Source organism: Camellia sinensis, chromosome 4 (assembly GCF_055761805.1).
Source record: "Camellia sinensis isolate YWXY chromosome 4, ASM5576180v1, whole genome shotgun sequence".
Taxonomy (NCBI): Eukaryota; Viridiplantae; Streptophyta; class Magnoliopsida; order Ericales; family Theaceae; genus Camellia; species Camellia sinensis.
Window position 1 is genome coordinate 183,101,545 of NC_138964.1, and position 27,265 is coordinate 183,128,809.

The 27,265-nt window shown below is 33.1% G+C and overlaps 2 protein-coding genes and 2 long non-coding RNA genes across 4 annotated transcripts; all 4 read left to right on the top strand.

Annotated features, from left to right (window-relative positions):
- Positions 1-8,330: 8,330 nt before the first annotated feature.
- On the top strand, positions 8,331-13,290 carry LOC114309394 (uncharacterized). The gene is made up of 2 exons (XR_003645761.2): positions 8,331-8,690; positions 13,068-13,290. It is a non-coding gene; the product is annotated as an uncharacterized LOC114309394 (long non-coding RNA).
- Positions 13,291-15,766: 2,476 nt separating this feature from the next.
- On the top strand, positions 15,767-18,366 carry LOC114309428 (uncharacterized). The gene is made up of 3 exons (XM_028255158.2): positions 15,767-17,239; positions 17,397-17,945; positions 18,133-18,366. Exons 1-3 carry the CDS (start codon positions 15,767-15,769, stop codon positions 18,364-18,366), a joined length of 2,256 nt encoding a protein of 751 aa, XP_028110959.2.
- A 1,064-nt stretch (positions 18,367-19,430) lies between these two features.
- Positions 19,431-21,722, top strand: LOC145788850 (uncharacterized). Its single transcript, XM_082867085.1, has 7 exons — positions 19,431-19,498; positions 19,631-20,012; positions 20,109-20,327; positions 20,459-20,551; positions 20,650-20,757; positions 21,258-21,515; positions 21,602-21,722. The coding sequence occupies exons 2-7, from the start codon at positions 19,689-19,691 to the stop codon at positions 21,665-21,667; spliced, it is 1,068 nt and encodes a 355-aa protein (XP_082723211.1). The 5' UTR covers positions 19,431-19,498; positions 19,631-19,688; the 3' UTR covers positions 21,668-21,722.
- A 761-nt stretch (positions 21,723-22,483) lies between these two features.
- Positions 22,484-23,186, top strand: LOC114309374 (uncharacterized). Its single transcript, XR_014328038.1, has 2 exons — positions 22,484-22,530; positions 22,608-23,186. It is a non-coding gene; the product is annotated as an uncharacterized LOC114309374 (long non-coding RNA).
- The last annotated feature ends 4,079 nt before the right edge of the window (positions 23,187-27,265 follow it).

Sequence of the window (27,265 nt, forward strand, 5' to 3'; positions counted from 1 at the left end):
AGGCAATTACTATATTTTGTGAAAAGATGCAAATTTTACACAAGACCTACTATTTAAAAACTAGGCCTAAAATCGGATTTTTGCTATGCTTAGGCCATTAGAGCCAAAATTGTGAAACAAACATAGAAAGCTTCGAGAACGTCATGAACACTTTTGGAATACCATTGTGAGTTGTGGAAAAAGAATATGCATTTCTGCAAATTTGGTTTATAATGTTAAACTATTTACATATGAATTTATATGTAATTGATAATATATTAATATTTTCATTTTTCTAATTTTCATATTGGTTTTTAATGACGTTTGGAAGCATTCTTTGAAATCAAGATCAAGTGTTATTTATTTATTTATTTTTTGTGGTCTGACACTTTGCTCATGTTGGAATTTGTCACCCATGTCCAACTTTAGGAGATGAAATGTAATCCGTTATTATAATCCGATATCAAGACACTCATGTGAACAATAAATAAAAGTGAATAAATTTATAAACTGAAATTCGTCACATTCTCATAGATTCCTCTTCAAATTCTTTACAATGATTTACAAACAGTGAAATACATATAAGAAAATTTTGATACATCCAAATTGCCATAAAGGCTTACACTGTTCAAGATCAAGGGCCTTGATTTCGACAAATAAAATCCTAACTCGACAAATAAGTTCAAAAGCTGCAGACAAACAACATCAACAAACTTCAGTGCTCTATGTTGAACTCCATTCACTTTCCAACAAATTCATAGTTCATCTTCATCACCTGGAGTTATAGGATAACCAACCCATAAAAATGGAGTGAGCTTTTACGCCCAGTAGGAAGTATACTTGACATAACCAAATACGATTAATATGCATATGATCAATATGATTGTCACGGCCCAAACCCCTCCCTTACCTACGGCCTCTATTAACAAAATTAATGTTATTATAAATTTGGGGGCTTAGCGGAAGCAATTTATAACGTAAAGATAATCCATTAAGCTGTGCATATATGAAAAGAGTTCATATTATAGCGGTGCAACAATTCTATATATATATACAAAACAAAACATTTAAAACATTTGATCCATAACAACTTCATAAGTAAAAATTAAACAAAAACCCCTAAAACCAAAATAATTTACAACATAATAGCTCATAGCAAAAGGGGTTTAGATTTTGCTTGGCTCCGCCCAAGCTCAAGTTGGCTCTTTCTCGGAAGCTCTACAAAAAGGTTGGCAATGGGGTGACTCCAAGGCAATCTCTATCCTTGATGCTCAACATGCTTACCTACATATACATATAAATAGTGAGCTATTGCCCAACAAGTAATAACAGAATAAAGGGGTTATATGAATGAAGTTCGATATAATTACAAATATCAATTTCACATTTCTATACAATTCTCAACATCAATAACCATTTCATTCAATTCATGTGGCGCGTCCAATAGAGTAACAATTCTTTAATAACAATGGGACCATGATGGGTCAATCAATATTCCATGTTCAATGTGAGCACGTGGGTCTAACATTAGAAATTTCTGTGTTTCAATTGATCGAATGGGCCACAGTATTGTTTCCCTCGGGCAAGGGCCAATGGGCCATGGTATTAATTTCCCCAGGCAAGGGCCTATTAAACAATTGGGCCATGGTATTAATTTCCCCTAGGCAAGGGCCTATTAAACACTTGGGCCATGGTATTAGTTTCCCCCAAGCAAGGGCCTATTGAACAATTGGGCAATATATGTGTGTGAGATGTGTAAGATATGTCGTGGTATATGTAATATGAATTTTTTAAATATTTCAGTTACCACGTATGCTCAGCAATCTTGCCACACCTTTATTATCAAATTTAACGTCCCTTAATTGTTCATTGTACAATTGTAACTTCCTTACTCCCCTCTTAATATTCGAATTTTCAAGTCGATACGTCACCATCCAAGGCACCTGTTTGTCATTAATGGAACAATAACCATCCCATAATAAACTAATTCACACTGGCAGTCCATGAGGAAAATAAAGTACGACCTTAGAGTAAACGTGTATGATAGGAGGTTAGATAGTAATGACAGTTTGCAGGCATACTTTATTTTCCCCGTGGACTGCCAGTGCGAATTAGTTTATTATGGGAATGGGTGTGAGTGGTGTAAGTACTTTTGATTCCCTTTCCAAATAGTGCTATACACGCGTCATGTTTGTGGTGGTTTGCGTGGTTGTAAAGTAAAGATATTTTCAAAATGAGTGACATAAAGCAAAGGCGTGAAAATGATTATGCTTTTGAATTATTTTGAATGGGGAATCTTTGTCCTTACCGACAGGCCAATTTTGCAATTTATTTGGGCAAGGGCATTGTGGGTAGGTGAGGAAAACATTCTTGGCATAGAAACGGAAAGAGGGTTGGCGAGGAATTTTGTAATAGAGAATAGTGCTCAATGGACATTATTATTATTACTTTTGCTTTGCTTTCGCTACAGGCCCCGATATTATTTAAATATTCTGAAATTTGTTAATAGAGGCTGTAGGTAATCCAGGATTACTAGCCAGTCATGACTCTAAACCTATAGGGGCGGGTTTGAGAATAAATAATGAGCTAATGTCTAGTGAGTAATAACAGAATAAAGGGTTATATGAATAAAGTTCGATAACATTATAAATATCAATTTCACATTTCTATACAAATTTCGACTTCAATAGCCATTTCATTCAATTCATGTGGCACATCCAGTAGAGTAACACTGTTTTAATAACAATGAGACCACAAGGGTCATTTAATGGGACCACGATGGGTCAATCAATATTCCATGTTCAATATGACCACATGGGTCTAACATAAGAAATTTTTGTGTTTCAATTGATCCAATGGGCCACAGTATTGTTTCCCCCGGGAGAGTGCCAATAAATGGGCCATGGTATTAACTTCCCCCAGGCAAGGGCCTATTGAACAATTGGGTCATGGTATTAATTTTCCCCAGGCAAGGGCCTATTGAACAATTGGGCCATGGTATTAATTTTCCTCAGGCACGGGCCTATTGGAGTCTATATCTCTTCAAAACATGATAAAATGTTATGAGAAGAAACGTGAAGGATTCTTCAAGTTGAGGTGTAAAAGTGCCATGCATGTAAGAATTTCATATATTCCAACTCAAATTATGCATGCATGTACATAATTGAACCTAATTCAAGCTAATTCATGCCTCTATTGTACAATTTCATGAAAATAAACTAAAAACTTAGATGAATTCAACTTCTACATGTTTTATTTACAAGGTTTTGGGTTGAAGATCATACTTAAGGCTTGAATTCAAATGTATCTGTCACGACCCAAATCCGTCCCTAAAAGTTTGGATCATGACCGGCCAGTAACCTTTTAATTACTTACAGCCTCAGACAGATTACAGAGAATTTATAATAACGGGGCCTAAGCAGAAGCAAATAAAATAACGGAACGTCCGTTAAGTAGTGCTTGTATGACAAGATTTTAAACATCATGTCATATACAGAAAGTTCACAAACACAATTCATACATACAAGTACAAGTCATGTAGGTATATACAAGGAGTTCGCAACCCAAAAATTACATGTTAACAAGGTGTCCAAACAAAATTCACCAAAGACTTAACAACATTTGCCATCACAGAAAATTCCAAAAGGCAAAAGGGCTTCTTTTTGGAGGCTTATCAAAGCAAGTCCACCAAAAAGACTCCTGAAGCAAACCTAGGGTTGACCTTCGGGTTGAACACCTACAAATATATATATATATATATGTATATAGAGTGAGTGAAGCTCAATGAATAATAGTAAAGTGAAGAGAATCCAATGAATAGGCTTAAATTAAATGAAGACATGTAATGTAAACCCAATATTTTTCCAAAGTGCAATATTTAGAGCATCCACCATAGTCACATTAAGCATAGCATTATTCATAATCTCATTTTTAGAACGGCCTTAGGCCCATATGTAACAGAATGGCCTTGGGCCCAATCACATGTTAACAGAACAGCCTCGGGCCCAATCACATGATATTCGTTATTCAGAACAACCTGAGGTTCAAACATAGCTTATTGGAGAGTAGATGGAACATCAACATGTCTCCATCACCTACGGCCATAGGCCCAACATAGTAATAGCTATTCTGAACATCATAGGGTAGATGGAACATCGACATGCCTCCATCTCCTTCGGCCTTAGGGCCATAGATCATAGGTAATCCATATCAGACATAACGGCCTTGAGCCCATCACTTATAAAACAGAAACAAAACAACCTTAGGTCCACATTTCATTCATTTATTAACATTCGTCAGGCATCCTTTACCATTTGTAATAAGGCATTCTATAACGTTTGTTGCACCTTTATATCATAATCCAATGTCATACATCTATATCTACATCATTCAATCATTCCAAAATAGCAATTAGCCACATCGTTCATACCAAAATAAAATTGAGAATTAAATAAGAACATATCTTTACAATACTATTACTCACAGTGATTCGCTCAAACAACGGTCCCTTTCGGCGAGTGATCTACACATCACACACACACAACTTGATAAGCAATTCATTCTTTTCTTAGTTTCTTCTCTTTAATCATTTTTCTGTTTCATTCAATTTCTATTCATCTTTAAGCATTTCGGGAGGGCTTAAATACACACATTAACAGATTCAGAGGGTTGGAAAGATAAACAAAATGCATCAATTTTCCTCTATGTTTCCCGCATGTGCAAAAGACCCCCACTGCACGTGCAGAAAAGTGTGTCGTATTGTGGTCGGCACGTGCTTTTATTTCAGAATGTTCAACTTGCTTGCTCTATTTTCCACACGTGCGGTTGTGAGCCTGAACTTGTGGTTGTGCATCCAGCACGTGCGGCTGCGAGCCCCACACGTGCAATTCTGGGCTCTGTTTGTGTAGTCTGAAAATCCTACAAATTCAAGTTGTTCACTTGCATTTCTAAGGCCCAATTCACGCACTTTCACTTCAAAAACATGACATATAAACATAATAAGCATGAAACTCAAGCTCAAAGAGATATAACTTACTTTAATTTGACATATAGAACCCTATATTCCATATTTCCTTAATTTCCTTCATTTTTTCATGTTATACATATTGTATATGCTTACATGAGTTCAAAGCATGCAAAGACTCACGATTAAATCACAATTTCTCACAGTCCAACCCAAATCAAACTAAAAGTAAAGTAATTAACTCTTTAATCACACAACCCAAAGATTACACGTTCATTTTCATGAGATGTGTTCAATCAAGATCATAATCCATAAACCCTAACTTTTATGAGTGTCAAAGCTTCATTTTAAGGCTTGATTTTAACCAATTGAAGAAGGATTTATAGTATTCTAGTTGATTTGCACCTACCTTGAGCTATATCCCTTGAATTCCCTTTCAATTTTTCAATCTCCAGGTTCTTGGTTGAATTCTTTTCTCTCTCTCTTCTTTTCTTTACTTCAAATCTCCTCCAGGAGATATTTTTGAGCTTAAGTCTAAGTGTTAACTCTATGGCTCATATATCTATATATCTATATTTATCTATTATTTAGTTTATTGAGTCTAAGGCAAGCTTAGTTAAGAGTTTAGTCTAAATAAATTCAATTAATTCATTACGAATCAAATTTTTACAAAACTTTATATTATGTCCTAAAAATCATGTTAATCATAACTATAAAGTTGATTTCGGTTTACCACGTCTCTAAGGTAGTCAATGTTCAGTCCAAAGGTTGTAATTTCAACAGATTTTCTCATAATCGACAGATACAAGTTTATAAACATGTAATTCACACATTTAAACATGGAATTTCACATCAAGCACATAAGCACGCATATAATGAGGGAATTAAAGCATATAAGAGAGTCGGGTTGTTACACTCTTCCCCCTTAAAGAAGTTTAGTCCTTCAAGCTTGTGTCACTCATATGGACACATATTGTAAATCTTTGTCCCGTTACATTACCTTTTTCTCAAGTACTTTTCTTACTCTTTGATGTTCACATAACAGAAGTTCAACTCATTCTCCCTTAATGGTTGATAATCCACATTGTCATCATAGTCTAAAAAAAATAACTATTCTACAATACACATTAATATAAAGTGGACCTTGAAGTTGCCCCCGAAGCTGTAAAACATATCATACACTAGTTACTGACACCTTTGTTCTCATCAATCTCATAACTTATATACTTCTGTTCACTCCCTTCACATTTCTAATAATGCATATGTCCCCCAAATAGTCAGGCTCAATTTCAAATGATATCCATGAGTATACTTTCTTATTTTAAATGAATCAGCTTATTCTTGCTATCCACACGAAACATTCAAAATAGGTTAAGTGTTAGATACAACCTCAATAGCCCAAATTGTAATTCGTCCCAATTCATGTCGTTATCAAAAGTTATTCAGGAATATAGAGTAGATCTCGAAGTCAACTTTATAACATTAATTCATGAGACATCTTAATCATAACGTATTGTTCTCATCACTTTTCTCTGACGATCCAAATTTCTTCTAATGATTCACACATCTACATATAATTGCTGTCTCCAAATAGTCGATGATTAATCATGAATGATAATTTTACTTCTACTTATCTTCGCTAAACCAAAGTACTCCCCTTTCAATATCCCATAAAAAAAAATAAAAAAAAAAAAAAAAATCTTCCAAATAAATAAGTGACATTAATAACAAAGTCCACTTCTCGGTCCACAGAGGTAATTCCTAAGTAGAGAAACATTAGATTCAGAACAGAAGCATATCAGAGGAAGAGCAGGAACATATCTTGTAGAAATAACAGATGACAGTTGTATACAAATAGCATTAAATAGGCATACAAATTAGAGCGGAACTTTACATACCTCTACCTTAACTATGTTTTCTGAGAGATCAACTCCTGTAGATGTATAACTCGTGTAAGAAAAAACAAATATTCCTCTTCCGACATTCTTAGGACTTCTAATGACAATATTATTCTAATAACTTAGGCCATTCTTATTTATTTAATACATATATCAATCTTCTAACGTGGAGTACAACTCTTCTCATATTCCAACATATTACTATAAGCACAAAAGTTCTTTAGCCTAATCAAGCTTGATAAAACAGAAGTCTATCAGGTATCCCAATGAGCATTCTACGTCTTGCTCATATTCCTTAACTTCGGCAAATATTTTTTTTTAGGGTCAAATCTTAGTTGTTCAAGCAGATGAATTCTAATTTCTCAAGACAAATGCGGATATGTCAAATTCTAACGTAAGTCTCTTTGTATGGACTAAACATATTCTAATTGATCTTTCTATTAAGTACCAACCTTCATTATGATTAAGTGTCTTGGAACCCCCTTTCTTTTTTGGACAATCATTCACTCGATGCCCTATTTCTTCACATCTGAAACATGCTCCTATGAGTCGATGACACAACTATCTTTGAGGCTTGTGACACATTGGACATGTTGGGGCGACTTTACTTCTTTTATGACCTTGCTTGGGATTGCTTTCTTCTATCACAACATTCTCAAGCCCATTCTTAGGCCTTCTCACTGATTTTACACTTAACTTTGTCTTTTGATCACGTAGTCTCTCACGACCTGATTGCATAGCTTTCATCATATCTTCTAGCATTTCTTCAACTTTGTCTAATTGCCTCGATAAGGATTCTACTTTCACTTCATCCTTATTTTTCACCATCTTTTCCTTATGACACAAGACAAAGGTAAGTCACATTTAGGGTAATATCGATTAACTTACAACATAACATTATACGTAATCACTTTCAAATCATGAGGCTCTACGGCTCATACATTGGGTCCTTCGCTAAATCAACATACCTTCTTTGCGTTACATAGTTTTCCTACTTTCAATCACTATAGTTCCACACTTCTTCATGAATCATCAAATAACGGTCTTTAGCCTTGAAGGTCAAATTTTTTTTTGAAACATATTTCTAAATCAAACAAAGTATTTCCTATATCGAATCCATTAACGAAACATTATACATGGTGCATCCATTTCCTTGAAAAAGAAAAATGCTTGGTGGCCCGAATTTGTGTAGCTTGAATGGCTCGGATGTGTCAAAACGACGTCGTTTCAACAAAACTGGCTTTTTACGGCACCACATCAACGACATACAACATATGTATGCCGTAGTTTCTTATTTTTACGACTTGCATTTTTTGCATCTCGTAAATACTTTTCCAATCATGCCGTGTCTATTGCGTAGGCCGTAAATAATAATAATGATAATTTTTTTACGACTTACAATGTTAGCCGTGAATAATAAAACTTTTTACGACATGCAAATGATATGCCGTTAATACATAAGTTATTCACGACAAACGTATGTCAGCTGTCAAACATATTTTATTTTTTACGACACACAATTTATGCCATAAATGATATAACCCAAAAAAATTAGGCGCCCAATTAAAATAATATCCGGCGCCAATCACCAAAAACTCAAGCGGCATGAATCTTTTTTAATATCAAAATGCAAACTGTTTGGCTTCTAATTGGGAACATAGAGAGCTGTAAATCGGATAATAGAAGAGAGGGAGAAGATTTCGATCTGGAACAGAGCTCTAGGGTTCGAAAGGGAGACTGGTTCAGTGGCGCAAGATTTCGATCTGGAACAGTGTGCTCCCTCCGGCGGTGAGACTGGTTCGGCGACGGCGACGATCGACGGTTCGAAGGGGAAGGGTTGCGTTCTTGATGTATGTTTAGATTCCCCCTTCCCTTTCTCTCTCTCTCTCTCTCTGTCTCTCTCTCTCCATTTTATTCGGTTAGTTTCTCTGCTTATATAGCGAGAATAGTTACAAGAGGAAGTGAAGAATTTCTAGGTCGAATCCGATATCAGTCCGATATCAATCCATTAGCAAAAAATTTATGATAAAAAATTCTGTTTATAGTGTAGATTTTACACTGTAATGTGGAGTCCACGTTCTATCGTGAACTGAAATTCTGTGATTCTGCTTATCAGTAATGTTAAACAGAATTTATTCGTGATTTTGGACTTGAACGTTGAACTGAAATTCATGAATTTATAGTGTAGATTTTAGTAACACACGTTATATAGAACTGATTCGAAATTTTTAATCACGAATCATTTCAGAAAATAAGCTGATTCGAATCATTTCAGAAAATCTATGATTAAAAATTCTGTTTGTAGTGTAGATTTTATTCACGAATCAAGTGGACTATCCATGAATTTCTAGGTTGAATCAGTAACACAGATTCTATTTATATTGTAGATTTTATTCGTTCTGAAATTCTGTGATTCTGGACTCCACATTAAACAGAATTTATTTGTGATTTTACGCTGTAATGTGGAGTCCACGTAATTTACTCTCTAGCATTAGAATGAATGAGTGATACTAAAGAATGTTATGATGAATAGGTAAAATTTAGAAATAGATTCATAGATCGCAAATAGAAACTGCCATAAAATATAGTTGTATTTAGCTACTGTGCTACAAAGGCAATGACAGTAGGAGTAAAGATATAATAAGAAGTTATGTCAACTCTAAACCAACATTATCAGAATGTTATGAGTGGCCAATGCAAGTACCTGAAATTGTCATGTTTTAAACTAATCTTTACGAAGAAACACATTAACCAATAGAAGATACAGTGGAAAGATCTAATTAACTGATCAACCTTAATGGATGCTATGAGCCTATTGAAATACTTGAAAATGCCAAATAAATCTACAAAAGTACTGACAAATGAGAGAATAATTGACAAATAATTAATCAACCATGGACAGAGATCTGAAAGCGGTGTCAACAATAATTACTGGGGAAAGAAGGATCTTACAAGATACACAAATCCCTTTGAAGCTTCAACAATGGCTTTCATTTGATCTGTTGGAGTAGTAGGTGTTATGAGCAGCACCTTAATTGCAAAATAAGGTGAGAATTATACTTTTATCAGAAACAAAATAGGGCAACAAGTTAGGAAGCATAGATACAGATACGGATACGACACGATACGGATACGGCGATACGACAGAATCTTAAAAAATAGGATACCGGTACGGCTAGGATACGTTTGTGAAAAATATATTTTTTAAAATTATTAATAGTGATTACACATAAGCTAAAGAACGTTGAGAAACCACAATGTAATTTTATAATGTAAAATACTAATCTTTAAGAATTTTGTATTAATTTAAACTAGTAGCATATTTACTTTTTAAATTTTTAATAGGTCTTGCAAATATTTCATTTCAATATCAAGTTTAATATATTTATATTACAATAATAGAATAATTCACAACTTGTTTCTATACTTTTTCCTTTGACACTAGTGAAAAATATTGTATTCAAGTTTATTTGCTTATTTATTTATTAATATTTAATTTTAGCATTGTTATATTCTCTTGTTAATTCTTACTTTCTATGTAGTTATAAGGGACATGCATGAAATAATTAAGATACATCAATTTGATAAATTCTATTATTTAACTCACTATGCTCTTCTTATCGAAGAACTTAACAAAGTATTAGAAAAATATTCTCATATTTATACTTGCAATTATATTATATTATACTACTATGCAAGAAATGTTATAATTCTAATTTCATAAAACAAGCAAATATGATTTGGAGTATCCGATACTTCAAAATTAAATATCCGATACTCCAAAATTAATGAAAAAATAATTAAGAAGTATCCGATACTTTTAATAAGTATCCGATACGTATCCGCAAGTATCCAAGGAGTATCGGTATTTGATACGGATACGATACGGATACGTCACCCTATTTGAAGTATCCGTACTTCATAGGCAACAAGTATATACTAATAACAAATTACCACACTAGCAGGTTATCAACTTCATCAAAGTATGCTTACAAATATGCAGCAAAACATATAACTCCTCTAGTCTTGATAAGCTTTTCAAAACCCCTGGAGAAATACTATGCACCTGACATTTCAACAAATACATCAACCTCATGTGAGTAAGGTTTCCTATTTCTTTCGGTAGCTCCTTCATAGAAAAGCCAGTAATGCTGAGAATTTCCAGATTACTTAGAGCACATGGCAATTTTGCAACTCTTGTGATCAGCTTCAAAAGGAATTCCAATGTCTTTCAATTCAAGTTTCTTCCAAACATCATCTAGTATTACGAGGACTCTCTTACTCAATATTCTTTGTTTTAGCTCCCTTGCTCTCTCAGGTAAATTTTTCTCACTGAATCAAAAACCCAACTGCGCAGCTATCATACCTTGAATAACAGTGAAGGATGGGTCTTGGGTCATTGAACAATTTATTTTCTTCTGCTTTCTTGGCAACTTCTTTCACCAATGTTGTCTTGCCAACCCCTCCCATCCCACATATCCCAATCATATTGATACTATCATCTGTCAGTGCCTCCATGACTTCATTCATAATCAATCTTCTAGATTCAAAACCCTTAAAACCTCTGGCGGATATGAATGTGGATGCGATCCCCATCGGAGCACTAGAGAAGTCTCCTAATCCTTCACATAGCTCTACCACGTCTTCAATCTTCTTCTTAGCTTCCTTGCTCGATGAGTATCGTGACTTCAAATTTGGGCACCACCCTTTGTCTTCATCACGAAGGAATCTTTCGGTCTCTTTGCTAACTTCATCCACCGTTGTCAACCACTGCTCAACACTAGGTTCAATAATTTGCCCATTCCTTTGTATTCTATCTCTTGTGTCTTCCAATTTTTGGACTTGTTTTTGAGATTCTTAATGTTTCTGTTATAGAAAATGAAATATCCAAATTGGCTAACTGGGGCAACCAATTGTTCACCAACTGAAGCAACAACATCCAGAGCCATTTCTCACCTCTGTTTCAATTAGTGTAGTAAAATGTAAAATGTAAAAAATTGAACAGAACAAAGAGCTTTTCTACAAAAATTGAAATGGAAATCAAGAAATGAAGCTTTGTATAACATATAATATAGGAAAAGTCAAGAGACCCGTCCATATCCACCCAGAAAATTTTGGATGAGTGATTGTGTGGTTGAGATTAATTTGTATAATGTGAAGCCCATGTGAAATGTGGTAGAGAATAATTTCTATATACTTTTTGGATTGAGTGCTCGTTTGGCATAAATGGTTTGGGTTAAAATAGTCATAAAAAGACAAAATAAGCTAAAAAGTTAATAAGACAAAATGTCACATCCAAAGTATAATCATTTTATTTTCTCTCAGAAAAGTCAAAAAGTTCAAAATGTCCATCCCAAACGAGATTTTTTAGTCTTAGATTATAATAGCCAAAAAGTCAAAAAAGCCAACTCACATTTCAAACGAATCCTGATAAGGATGTGTTTGTAGTATTACTCTATAATATAATCTTTTGATCTCCAATATTTTCAATGTGTCAATTTGCTCTATAACCTATTAAATTTGTCACTAAATGGTCCCTACCTCCGTTAATTTCTACAATTGATAATAGAAGTAAGGGTATTTTCATGAAATCACATATGCCATTGAGAAAGTTAGGGACTAAATTGATACAATTAAAATATTAGAGACGAAATTGAAACATATCACACACTTTGGAGACTATTTTTTTTTATCTCATTTTACTAATATATAAATGTAGTTTGAAAAAGATGTCTTCCATAATCAATTCCAGATGGAAATGGAGGTAGAGAGTATTTAGTGACAAAATTAATAGGTTGGGGACCAAATGACACATTTGAAACATTAGAGACTAAAGTGACACAAGATGCATACTTTGAGAATCATTATGTATTTAACTCTAATATAATTAATTTAAAATTTTCTTTTGGGTCCCCTAAAGCTTGGATAAAAATACAGTAAACTTTACAATTTTAGCATAATTGCATGAGACTTCCTTAAGATTTTAATTTACATAACACTTAACCTAATTTTCAACAATAGTTCAATAAGTCAAATGGATGAAAAATGATATCATTTTCTCTTTTACTTTGATTACACTTTTCATCCATGTACTTTAATCCAAATTTAACTTTAGTCCCTATAGTTTTAAATTAAACAATTTAGTTCTTACATTTTTAATCTAATTTCAATTTGGCCCTTACGCCTAAATTTCTATTAAAATGTGTACCTGTGTCTCTCCTGTATAGATGAGAAAGAGCAAGAACGGCTTAGAAACCCGCCCAGTAGTGAAGAAGATGAGCAAAGCTATCCACCAGCCCCTGCTTCAGTCTTCACCTCCAACAATAAAATTGAGAATTTGAATTGGAAAATTGAATTTGTTAAAAAAGATTTCAGCTTTCGAATATTTATTGCTTTACTTGTCAATTGTCGTGTTCACAAAAAAAGAAAAAATAATATTGATTGCTTTGCAATCTACTTTGCTTGTGATATATAAAAGGTGATCAATATTCTTTTGATGTGTCATGGTTTATTGGCTTAAAACAAGAGTTCAGAACTTGGTTTTCACTCTACTATGCTGGATTAGACAACTTAATTGGACCCATTACAAGTTCTATTTGGATGATTCATTTTATTCCATTTGTAAACTCAATACAACAACGAATTAACGAATTGTACTAGCTCAGTTGTCCAATTGACAGTCTCAATTGAGATGTTAGGCACTCAATCATTATTAAAGACATAAATCATAACATCATTTTGTGTAAAAGAGATAATTATAACATTATTCTTTAATTCATAAACCTAACTATAATAACTAATAAATATATGAAAAAGTATTATTTAAATTAAAATCCGAATGAATGAGTATAATTATTTTAAATTTGTGAGATTGAAGATAATATTCCACTTTAGATACACTTTATAAAGTAATTATTTTTATAGTGTGTTCGGATTTTGGATTTAATTTTTTTTAAAAAAAATTATACTTTATTCACATTTGACTAATTTTTCTCTTTTTCATTTTATAAATTCTTATCCAAATTTATAATTCAAATACAATTTTAACATAATTATTTTGTGGTCTTTCAATTGAGTAGCTAATATAGCCTTCGTTTGGGATGCAGGTAGGCTTTTTGGCTATTTAACTTGGAGCTAAAAAGTCTCGTTTGGAATTTTTTGGCTTTTTTAAATTTTGTGAGAGAAAAAATAAAATGATTCAGTGTGTTTGGTTTGAGTTTTCTGGATTAAATTTTTTGAAAATTGATTTTTTTTTGTTTTTTGTGTTTTTTTGTTTTTAGTGAATATTTTTAAAATTTTAAACATTTTTTTTTATTTTTTTAGATGCACCTTACTTAGATGTATCTAAAAAGTAAAAAATTTGTGAAAAAATATTTTAAAAAATTAATAAATACATAAAAATACAAAAAATGTATTGAATTCTTGTATTTTTTTTTTTTGTATTTTTGGTATTTAGTGAATTTTTAAAAGATTTTTTTTACAATTTTTTTACTTTTTAGGTGTATTTATATTAGGCGTATCTAAAAAGTAAAAAAATTGTTTAAAATATTAAAAAATTCAGTAAAAACAAAAAAACACGAAAAATAAGAAAGTAGAATTTTCTCAAAAGTGTTTTTTGAAAAGTGGAAACAAGCAAGATATGATTTGGATGTGACATTTTGTCTTATTAATTTTTTAGCCTATTTTGTCTTATTGATTTTTTAACTTATTTTGTCTTTTTATAATTATTTTAGTCTAAAACCCTTTATGCCAAACATAGCCATAATGTTCCGTTTTAGATTGTGTTTAGTTTATGAATTTGAGAATTTTTCATTTTCAATTTTAAATTTCTCATTATGAATCAAATTTAACCTTAACTTCTTTTACAAAGTGGAAATGACCAAAGTGGACCCACCCATCCCTTTGTATTCTAAACTTTGCTTGTATCCAAACAGGCACTACATTTTATTAGATAAATTATAGTCACCTTCCCTAAGGCTCTTAACTTTGCTTGAAAAGATGCATGTACTTAGTAATATTCAAATAACAAAAACTTTCAGTGGCTTAATGCTATTGTTTTGAATTAATGTTTATTATTTATTATCTTCTCATATTTATTCACTTCATAATTTATGTAACCCTCTCGATGGTTATCTTTTCAATTATTTGACATGCAGAGTATCTCCCCTAAGCTTTGAACTAGAAACTACATTGAAGTTGACAAGATTTCTCTGCACGTAGACTTGTTAACCCATTTTCTAAGGTGATGACTGCAATATACTATCATACTTGAATGAATTTAGCTTGTAGGAGTTGGATAATATCCAAAATCTCTTTGATGGAAATGTGCAATCAATATATAAGTATAAATTAATGACACTGTATTATTTATACAATGCTGCCTGTATCATTTTATTCTACATTTTATAAAGGTATGAATTGTATAGATTTCAATTTTGAGTTGTATTTAGAATTTTTTTGGGATTTATTTTTTTAAAATATTTAAGAAAAATTTATTATTTTATTTTAAATATATAATTTTTATTTAAACATTTTAAATTTTTTTATTTTAAATACTTTATTTTATTTTGTAAATATTTTAATTTTTTAATATTTTAAACTCAAAGTACAACTCCACACTCATTGAGAACCATTAATGGGAAATTGAAATTCTAAATCACCATCTTGGTGTATTTGCTAATCATTTAGAGCATTGAAGCATGTAACTAGTTCGAGCGATTTTTGTGGATGCAATTTGTTAGCAAGTGGAAAGTTGAAGATGGATAAACAATGGGTACATTTTCCAAGGTTTATTTCCAAACACAACCATAAATATGCTTTCAAATGTTAAGCTACTCAAATTTTTTTTTTTGGATGGAATTAATAATAATTTAAAATTTTCAGAGTATCGGATGAGTATTTGAATGGAGCGAGAAAATTTGTCAATATGGCTAAGGAGAATGCAGGGAATCCCGATATGATCATATGCCCTTGTGGAAGTTGTCGAAACCTATCACAACAACATTGTGATACTGTGTTGGAGCACTTAGTCATGAAAGGGATGGATCCTAGATATAAGTCATGGGTTCTTCATGGGGAACCATTAAGTGAATCTATAGAAGTTCAAGAGAATGCTGCAATTCCAGAGACTTATAGGATGTTTAGAGATGTTTATGTACAAGATGATTTTTCGCAACCTACAAATGAAAGTAAAGAGAGGGAGTTCACACAAGCATTAGAAGATGTTGAAACTCCTTTATATCCAGGTTGTACAAAGTACACTAAGTTTTCAGCAATTGTCGCTTTATACAAGCAAAAAGTTGTGCATGAGGCATCTGATAAGAGTTTTGATGAACTCTTGAGAATAGTGTCTGACATGCTACCAGAAGGTAACACACTTGTGCAATCTATATATACAACAAAGAAGTTGCTCAAAGCATTTTATCTAGGGTATGACAAAATACATGCTTGTGTCAATGATTGTTGTTTATTTAGAAAAGAGTTAGAGCATATGGAGACATACCCAAAATGCAATTGTTCACGTTGGAAAGTAGATAAGCGAACTAAGAAGATTAAAAAGGGGGTTCCAGCGAAGGTGTTGCGTTATTTTCCCATAATTCCAAGAGTTAGAAGAATGTTCAGGTCACAAGTAAAAGCAGAACAATTAACTTGGCATTCCACTCACAAAAGTCAAGACGGAAAGATGCGACATCCAGTTGATTCATTGGCATGGGATTCAATTGATCAAAAGTGGCCCTCTTTTACATTGGATCCACGAAACCTTCGACTTGGTCTTGCAACAGATGGATTTAATCCTTTTGCAAATCTTAGCTCAAGGTATAGTTGTTGGCCAGTGATGTTAGTGACTTATAATCTTCCTCCATGGTTATGCATGGCAAAAGAAAATATAATGTTGACATTACTTATACCGGGACCAAAGCAACCAGGGAATGACATAGATGTGTATCTGCAACCACTTATAGAAGACCTACAAGAATTATGGAATAATGGTGTCGAGGTCTATGATGCAGCCAACAAGTCTATGTTTAATTTGAAGGCTATGTTGATGTGGACAATAAATGATTTTCCAGCTAATGGGAACTTAGCTGGATGTGCCACAAAAGGGAAAGTTGCTTGTCCTATATGTAGCATTAACACATGCTCACAGTGGTTAAATCACAGTAAGAAGATAGTGTACATGGGCCACAGGCGATTTCTATCTTCGGATTATCCATTTCGAATGAAAAGAAGTTGGTTTGATGGAAAGCAAGAACTTCGGGGGAATCCCAAACCATTGAGTGGATCTGATGTGTTAGATGCAATAAAGGACATTGAAACTAATTGGGGAAAGACTACAAAGGAAAGGAAAAGAAAAAGGGACCAGACGAAACAAAAAAAAGACGAAAAAGAGTTCGATTGCGTCTAACAATGGAAGAAGAAGTCCATATTTTTCAATCTACCATATTGGGATGTAAGCGCTTGGAAATTATGATTTCATATTCATTCGTCTATCGTTAGTCTTAGTTAAATTTTTTCTTATAATTTTTTGAATTATAAATCTTTGTTTGATGTTACAGGCATTGCTTTTACGTCATAACTTGGATTTGATGCACATCGAGAAAAATGTTTGTGAAAGCATTTTATGCACACTTTTAAATGTTAAGGAAAAATCAAAGGATGGTCTTAAGGCCCGTAAAGATTTGGCGAAAATGGGAATTAGAAGTGAATTGCATGCAGAGGATAAAGGATCCCATTTTTACTTGCCACCAGCGTCGCATACACTTTCCAAGGATGAGAAGAAGATTTTTTGTTCTAGGCTACAAGATTTGAAGTTGCCTGATGGTTATAGCTCAAATATTGCTAATTGTGTTTCATTACAAGAATGCAAGTTAATTGGACTCAAGTCACATGATTGTCACGTCTTGTTTCAACAACTGTTGTCAGTTGCATTAAGAGGACTTTTGCCAAAAGGACCAAGGAATGCAATATTCCGATTGTGCTCTTTTTTTAATCAGTTATGTCAAAAGGTGATTGATAGGATTATGATAGAACAACTTGAAAATGATGTTGCCGAGACTTTGTGTATACTAGAAAGATTCTTCCCTCCATCATTTTTTGATATTATGGTACACTTAACAATCCACTTAGGCCGAGAAGCTCGCTTATGTGGACCAGTGCAGTTTCGTTGAATGTACCCATTTGAAAGGTTAGTCTATGTCATATTTTAAATATAAGTATTATTTTTTGTCTAAAATAAATAAACTCTAAAAAAATTTGTTAAGCTAAATTTTATTGTTGTTTAGATACATGAAGATACTTAAAGGTTATGTTAAAAATCGTGCAAGACCTGAGGGATGCATAGCAGAATGCTATCTAGTTGAAGAGTGTATGCAATTTTGTAGTGGGTATACGAAGAAAGCAGCTGAAATAGGTGCTCGACATAATCGCAATACAGAGTTTGAAAGTGAAACAATACTAGAAGGACGCCCAATTACTTCAGGAAAATCAATAATGATACCAGATGATGTGTTGCAAATTGCTCATTGATGTGTTCTAATAAACAGTGCAGAAGTCCAACCTCATATAGAGTAAGTATGATGAGTTAAATATTACTCTGTAATTTTCTATTCAAATAATGTTGTGTTCTTACCATTTTACTTTTTTATTAGGATGCATGCAGAGGAGCTTAAGCGTTTGGATAAGCGTTTCTTGAGGGATGCTGCATTACTACATTCTAGACAAATGGATACATTTTGTCAATGGTTAAAAGAGAAGATCAATTCTTGTGGTGGTGAGTTGTCAAATACATTGAAATGGCTTGCAGTTGGCCCAAGAAATAATGCAATGTCATACTTGGGTTATGTTATTAATGGGCATCGCTTTCATACAACCAATGTTGAGAGGGCTACACAAAATAGCGGTGTTTCCATTGAAGCAGAAACTTTTTGTCGAGCTAGTAAGAGAGATACCACACAAGTTGTGAGCAAAATCTCTTTTTATGGGGTTATTAAAGAGATTATTTTGTTGGACTATTATAAATTTCAAGTCCGTTTATTTAAATGTGATTGGGCAACTACTGGAAATGGTGCCAAAGTTGAAGATGGATTTACTTTGGTTAACTTACAACAGGGAAGACATCAATTTGAGAGAGATCCATTCATTCTAGCCTCACATGCAAAACAAGTGTTCTATTTGAGAGATAGTGATACATCTAGTTGGGAAGTTGTACTTAAAGCACCCCCAAGAGGTTTTCATGATTTTGAAATGAATGATGATGATGCTTATATGCCGTGTGGACATGTCGATATAGCTAGGCTTGAAATGGCTAACGGTAATGAAGATGAGTGCTATGTAAGGACTGATTGTGAGGGTGTGGAAGTGTTGCGTGATGAATGAGTTACTAAAAATGTTTTGTTGACCTAGTAATGAAATAAAATAACATTATGAGCACTTGTGTTCTATTGTGATTGATGTTTAAGAACCTGTTTTTCTCTATGTAATATTTGTGGTATGTATTAAATTAATTAGTTCTTTTTTCTCTTTTTATAATACTCTTTCACATACTTATCTCATATAAAGGATATAACTTGATTTGGTTTTATTCTTTCATTTTTTCAGGTGGAATTCTTTTCTAAGGATTTAGTAATTGAAGTTGCCAACCAACAATATGTGTGCAGAGGTAACTTTATACATTATTTAATATAAATTTAAACTTGAAACAAGTGTTTTTTTCGAACTTATTTATTTTGGATACACATTTGTAACTAATTATTGGTTGCCTTGTCTTTATTTTTTCATGTGTCATAAAGAGTTCTAAAAAAGTAGCGAAAAGACATAGTAAAGAGCAAGAAGCTGTAGTTACTACCACAATGGATGACAGAAGTAATGGACCAATAAGAATTTTAGGTGCAGGTTCCAATACTCGACAAGTTGAATCACCAAATGTAGATGGAGACTCTAGTCAAGAACCGAAGAAGAAAACTAGGGGGCCGTCAAAATTAAAGATGCATGACAAAGGAAAACAAAAGTGTGATGAGATCGACTTCAATGAAAGGAACCAACCGATAGGACCTGAATCGGTACAATTATCAACCTTAGAAGGGATCTTAGCTCGAGAGTTGGTGCCAATTAACATAGATTATTGGGTTGATGTTCCAGTTGAGATTAAGGATAAGTTATGGGATTGTGTGAAGGTAATATGTTTATGTAGTTAATTATAATTATTATATAACAATTCTTAATTTTTTTGCCTCTTCTAATACTAAATGTTAGCTTATATGAAAATGCAGCTTAGATACAAAATGCATGATATCCACAAAACACATGTGATGCAAAAGTTTGCAAAATTGTGGCACAATCACAAGTCTGAACTATCAAGAAAAGTAAGAACTCTTGCTGCAACAGGTAAAGGTCATTTAGCAAGTAATATTGCCCTCACCAAACCTGATAACATTGGAATGGCTGAATGGAAGGCATTTGTGAAAAATCGACTTTCAAAAGGCTTTATTGTAAGTTTTCTTTTTCATAACAATTTTATGTAATTGTAACTTTTTATTAGAAGCTCATTTCTTTTCAAAACAATTAAGATAAAGATTATAAATTCTTAATAAATGTTGACATTTCAAATGTTTACACTTAGGAAAAGAGTAACAAATTCAAAGATATGAGGGCAAAGCAAAATGTCTTACACACCATGAGTCGAAAAGGTTATGCACGATTAGAGGAAGAAATGGTAAGTTCGACAATATAGGCAACATTTATTTGTAAAGCATTTTGATTTTTTTTCTTCTTATTTTGAACTATGTTTTTTTTTTTTTTTTTTTTTAATAGAAAAATCAGAGCCCACACCCAGATTCTATATCTAGAATTGATGTTTGGATTAAAGGACATACAAGGAAGAAAGAAAAACCTGTGAATGAAGTGCTTCAGGCAGCAGTGGTATGAATTAGCTTAATATGTATATTTTGCATTTTAACTGTGTATTAAATGATACTCAACCGACCAACTTGGAAAAATTGTGTGAACTAATTTGTTGTTGGTTGTTTATGGAGGGTTGCTTGCTACTCTCACAGCTTTAGAAATTATGTCATTCCTTGCCTTACTAAGTCACCAAACACCTATACAAACCCTTGAAGCATAACTTTTTTGCTAATTTTATAGCCACATATGGTCTACAGATGGATATTCACACCACAGATAGTCTTAAATTTTCAAAGTGATTTGTCAGGAAATGATGTATCCTTTGTATATGTTGGAAATGTGATTTAAAAGAACTTAGAGTGGAATATATCATATTCAATATCTTTGTAATTGCTTATTTGTTGCTATTGTTGATATAGCATAGCATTGCATTAGTTTTGGATATCACCATTTTTTTAATAAAAAAATGTATATATTGCATTATGATTTAATTTTTTAATAAATGTTGTATATTGTAGAAAAAGGTTGAAGAGCTTCACAAGCCTTCTACAAAAGAAGGCCCAATGTCTATCAAAGATGATGCAATTGTTCATGCGTTTGGTCCAGAACGCCGTGGTAGTGTACGAGGGCTTGGATTTGGAGCATTGCCATCGAAAGTTGATGTACAAGTGTACCAAAATCAAAACATGAGAAAACTAAATCAACAAATGCTGCTCTTACAACAAGAACTCCAAGAGATGAGAGCTGAAATTTTAAAAGGAAAGAGGCAAAATGAGGTAAAAAGATTAAGAATTTGACAATATATGTTATTTGTATTGATGTTTCATAAAAGTTTTTAAAAATTTTCAATTAAAACTTGTAGGAACCAAGCGAAGATGCAATGGGTAGGAAACGTTCTCATGGAGAAACCCAGGTAAAATTGCCTTAAATCATTTGAGGGAAAGTTTTTTTTTGAAAAATAGCTTTCATGTCAGTTTAGTTTAAAAATAATAAAATTGTGTTGATATGTGTGCATAGGAATTTAACAAGATTTCAAGAAATCAATCTCTTTGACAATGAATCAAAATAGAGTTTGTTACAGATATTTATATCTTCTAATATAGCTGATTAGTCACTAATTCTAACTAACTATAATAGTATCTCATTAGTCACTAATTCTAACAAAATAAAATAAAACATATAAATATATTATAATAGAGAATAGTATTTCAAGCTTTTGTAATATGTTGATTTGTCTTCATATATAGCAAGATTTTTATAGAAGGATATTTCACAAAATTTTTAAAACAAATTAATTACAACTTGTAGGAGCCAAGCAAAGGGACAAATGACAAGAAACATTCTTATAGACAAATGCAAGTAAACTCGCACACTTCTCATGCTTGTACTTTTGCTTGCTTCATTTTCTACTCAACCTTTTGTCATTTTTGCATATGGATCCCATCATATATTAAATTTGAGTAAACAAATACTTCTTACGATTGTATTACAATTTTTTTAGGGTAAGAAAAATAGTGCAAGTGGTGAACATAGGGTGCACAAAGGTGGTGAACATAGGATGCACTCACAAGAAAATATTTGGGTAAATTTTGTATAGCATTATTACTTACATAAATTTTGTTATGTTTATACTTTTGTTTGCTTACTTTTACTCTAGAGTTTTTGTCAATTTTGCATATGGATCCCACATCATCTACTAAATTTTTTAGTAAACAAATATAACTTGATATTGTATTAAATTTTTTTTAGGGTGATGAAAATAACGAAGGCTGTGAAAATGAAGACATTTGGGTAAATTTTCTATGGCATTAATTATCTTAATTTTGTCTTCAATTCATTAGCTTATTTTATGTTTTCTTTCATGATAGTTGCATGATGAGAATGAAATTGGAAATGATGGATCTAACTTGGACAATGCCAAATGCAAATTGTTGCATTGGGGTGGGACAAAGGTGGTGGTTGCGGAAGGCACAATTGCATCAACAGATTCTAAACAATTGGCACATCACGTGCCTCTTGGCCCTGGGTGTTGGAAAGTGTGGGTTAATCATGTCAAAGTTAATGCATCATTGTTTCGCCCTAATCGTGAGATGTTTGTACTTGAGGATGCTATTGGAAGCACTATTGCTTGGCCAAACCATTTCATCAGCTTTGATTTTGAGTAGAAATTCTAATATCTATGGATAATTTTTGATATGACTTTGATGCTTTTGGATATAGTTTTGGATAGTTTAGAAACTCTAACATCTTTGGATAGTTTTGGATTTTGTTTAGAAACTTGTATATGATATAATTTTTGGATGGTTTAGAACTTTTTGGACAATTAGAAGTTAAGGATAGTTCTTTTGAGTGGTTTTGAATTAAGGTTAGTTTTTGGACGTTTGGAATGTATCGACAATTGTTGAATGTTCATAACTTATATATGGATATAGTTTCTTTTTGATGGTTGAAACAATATTTTGGTTGTTGATTGATGCTTGTTTGTAATATTTGTTAGCTTGTACAAAATTGGTCAAATAGAACTTACTGAATTTAAAAAAATATTTTTTTAAAAAATTGCATATTCTACGGTAGGCATAATAAGTCGTTGTATTACATATTTTACGGCGCGCAATCAACGTCGTTATTTGTCTCACCAATTAACAGCGTGCAAAAGTAGTCGTAAAAAAAGTGACAACAATGTACAAAATCTGCCGTTAAATAGTTTTTAACGGCGTACTATAGCATGTCGTAGAAAAAGTAATAACGACTCACAAAATCTGCCATTAAATAGTTTTTAATGCTGTACTATAGCATGTCGTAGAAAAAGTAACAACGACGCACAGAATCTGCCGTTAAATAGTTTTAACGGCGTACAAAGTATGTTGTTGAAAATGTATGACTTTTCATGACTGGTTATAATATGACGCGCGTTGCATGTCGTAGAAGGGTTTTTACGGCATGCATTGCGCGCCGTAAAAACCCTTTTTTGTTGTAGTGTTTACACTCAAAACGATGTCGTTTTGGGTGTTTCGAGCCATTCAAGCCATGAATTTTCGGGCCACTTAGCATTGTTGCTTAAAAAATAGCAACACTTTTTTGATAATAAAGAAATATGAACACTTAATTTCGATTCCACATAGGCATTTTATTCGCAAATAGTAGAGGTAATCCCAAATAGGGACATATCAGATCTAGATTCATAAAAATAAACACTTACCAGGATCAAACATTGTGCATAAATACGTAATACCCTAAGGTTTATCAAACCTTTCATAATTACACCTACCATGTTGTTCAGAGGCATGTTATCAGAAACTTGTCAGACTTTTCAGAAATTATCAAATGATGGAATTAAACATGTTTAAACTTGACAAAATGACCTCTAATCCAATAGGAGAATTCATTTAGGGATGCCACTATAAAGCAAAACGTAACTTTACAAAACATAACATTTCATAATGTTTCAAAATAAATGCTTAAGAACATAATTTTGACAAAACATAGCATATCATAAGTAGTTCAGAATTTCTTAGCATATCTTAGCATTTTAGAAGTTACTTGTATACGAAAACTTCTATAGAATTCACAAAATATCGTATAATGTCTCACAACAATAGTTTCAATGATAGAAACATATCAACTCCAAAACAGAATATAATAGAGTCAAAATAGAATCATATCAGAGTCGGAATAAATACATATATGAGTAAGAATAAAATCATATCTTCCAGAAATTCGTTGATCATTTTTAACAATAACAGGTGTAGCTTGCTTTTCGTGCTCCTTTCGAATACAACTAGCCCTACAGTTCAGACTCCCATGGTTCTAAATCTGATTTCACAAAGTGCAATGTGAAACAGTGAAAACACAAAAAGAGTTCAAATCCCGCAATTCTTTTAGAAAATCGATGTTTGAATCAAATGCAAAAAATGGACTACTTTGCCAGATTTTGGAGTCACCACCTAAATATTTTTTGAAAAATTTAGGAAACCCATGAATCGTGCCAAAGGCTACTTATCCGTCATCACCAAAGTGTCTCGGCTTGGGAACTTAGGTATGAGAGGGATAAATTGAGCACCCCCACTCACCCGATCAAAGATCGGCCTCTACTAATCATGATGTGATTTTTATTTACATTATATACTCTTGTTCCGATTGTTAGACTAACATTGCTATGTGTTGCACACAAGTATAGACTAATTTGCAAAAGTTGGAACGCTTTGATTTCATGTTTGTTTGAAAATTGTTTTTGATACTCGTCACTTGAAAAAAGCGAGCTTGTATGTACATTTATCAACTTATCCCAATTGTAGCAATTAGCCTTCATCCACAGGCATTCAAACAAGTATATCACTTAAGCACTTAGCCTCATGGAAAGCATGCTCGATGTGGCAACACAAACATTCAATGTGATACGCTAAAACAATAAGTGCTCACCTAGTACTCCAAGGCAAGCCAAATAGAGAAAAATGATTAGAAAACATGTATGTTCCCAAACCATACAATGTGACTACTACAACGCACACATTTTGCCACTTTTATAGGCTCGGCTATGAGCATGGCATATGATCCAATTCCAAGACATGTGATAAATCACGTATTCAAAGGATGAAAGTGAAATTGACATTGGTTAGTATGATGAGCCAAACCAAAATGCATGTGAGACGAGTGTATGCAAACATGAGAAATGTTAAGAAACATGATGCTCTACACTACCATTATAAGTGGGTAAATAAAATGGGGAAAGAAATGGGGGTTGGAAGACACACACACTTATTACATATTTGCCCTCATGCAAGAGGGTTCAAATGAGTGTCTGAGTGTCCGAATTAAACTAACTACTACAACACCTAACAAACAAATTGAACTAAACTAACTACTTATTACAAGGTTAGAACAAATAATAAATGAATGGCTAAACTATCTAATTTATTACAACAAAGGCATTTATGATAATAATAATTGCAACAATGATGAAATTGCAACAATAATTATTTATAACAATAACAATTACAATTCTTAATACAAGCAACAATAAGGCACAATGATCGCATGCATAGTGCCCAGAAGTTATTATGTTTGCCCAGATTGCTCTGCCTCACTCTCAGCCACTGCCCTCTGTTTTTACCGAAAGCTCACTGCTTGCCAAACATTGGGAGCCGGCCGGCCTATAATGAGGCCCGGCTGGGTCCAAATGAAGCCGGTCGTGCCTAATTTCTTGCAAAAGTCTATTTTTGTGTTCTGAGGTGAAAACAGTGCAGACAAAATTTTCTGAGCTATATTTGTCCCTCTCACACTTTTCTATCATGGAAAGCCTCAAAAGAAGGATGGAGTCGTTTCCAAAACCATTAATGAGCAATTTGTTTGCTTAATGATTTCGGCGACGATTTGGACAAAATTCAATGAATGTAATAAATGATGACCACCCCTTCCCTTTATCATGGAGTGAGCTCAAAAGGGGGGAGTAAAGACGCTTCAAGGGTCGTCAAAACACTATGAATTGACATGTGATGACTCTTGACACAATAGACTCTGCATAACGTCTGGCCGAGCCCGAGCAATATAATCCATATTCTTTATGTCAGTTAGTTCATTTTAAGCCAAATTCATTAGTCTTTGCCATTCTTTAACCCATTTGTCCAAGGTGATGGTTACGTCCACTAAAGATTACGTCCACTAAATGAGAAACATGTCAAATGGGAAGTGATTCTCAATATGAAAAAGAGACCATGCCGTTGACAATGAACCTCTGTAGAGATTAAGCCATTAAGTATAGATCTCTAGTTCATGTTTTGAATAACCGTCAACTGGTTGAAAAAACTCTCAAATGAAAGAACTGGATGATAGGTTGCTTGTTAAAATGAGGTTCTTAACATGGAAATTAAACAAAGCAAGGCCAAGAACAACATACAACAAGCTATATATGCGAGCATATGAGACAAGAAGCAAACTAATCAAAGCATGAATTAATTAAACAACCTAGGAAAGTCCTAAAACAGCCCCTAATAAGTGAAAAATAGTGACTCAAAGTGTATGAAAAGAGCCCAAAAAGCTAAACAAGAAGCAAAGACAATAAGGCTAGTAAGCAAGTACAAGGAGGGGTTGCTAACCACTCCACTTTTGAAACCTCAAAGCATGATTTTTAGCATCTTTTAAACTCTAAAAATCAATTTGGAAAGCAAAGAAAAAGGGTGTAAAACAAGGGTTTGAGCTATAGGTTAAGGTACAAGAAAGAGTGTTAACTTTCTCTTTACCCTTTGGTAGCTATCTAAACCCAAGCTTAGACACTTAAAATAGGCTTAAGATAATATAAAAGCACAAGAAATAGAGAGCAAGAGATAGCAAAGAGAGCAAGAGAAGAGATAGTAAGCTTATACATCTCAAGAAGGTAAGCTCTTATTGTGAATCAAACTAGGTCCAAACACACTCTTAAACTTGAATTGTGATGCTCAAGGCTCAACCAAGGTTCCAAGGATAAGGTGTGAAGGTGTATATGGTGTATGGGTATAGGTTAAAGGTGGTACGCTTGCTCAAAGGTTGCTTG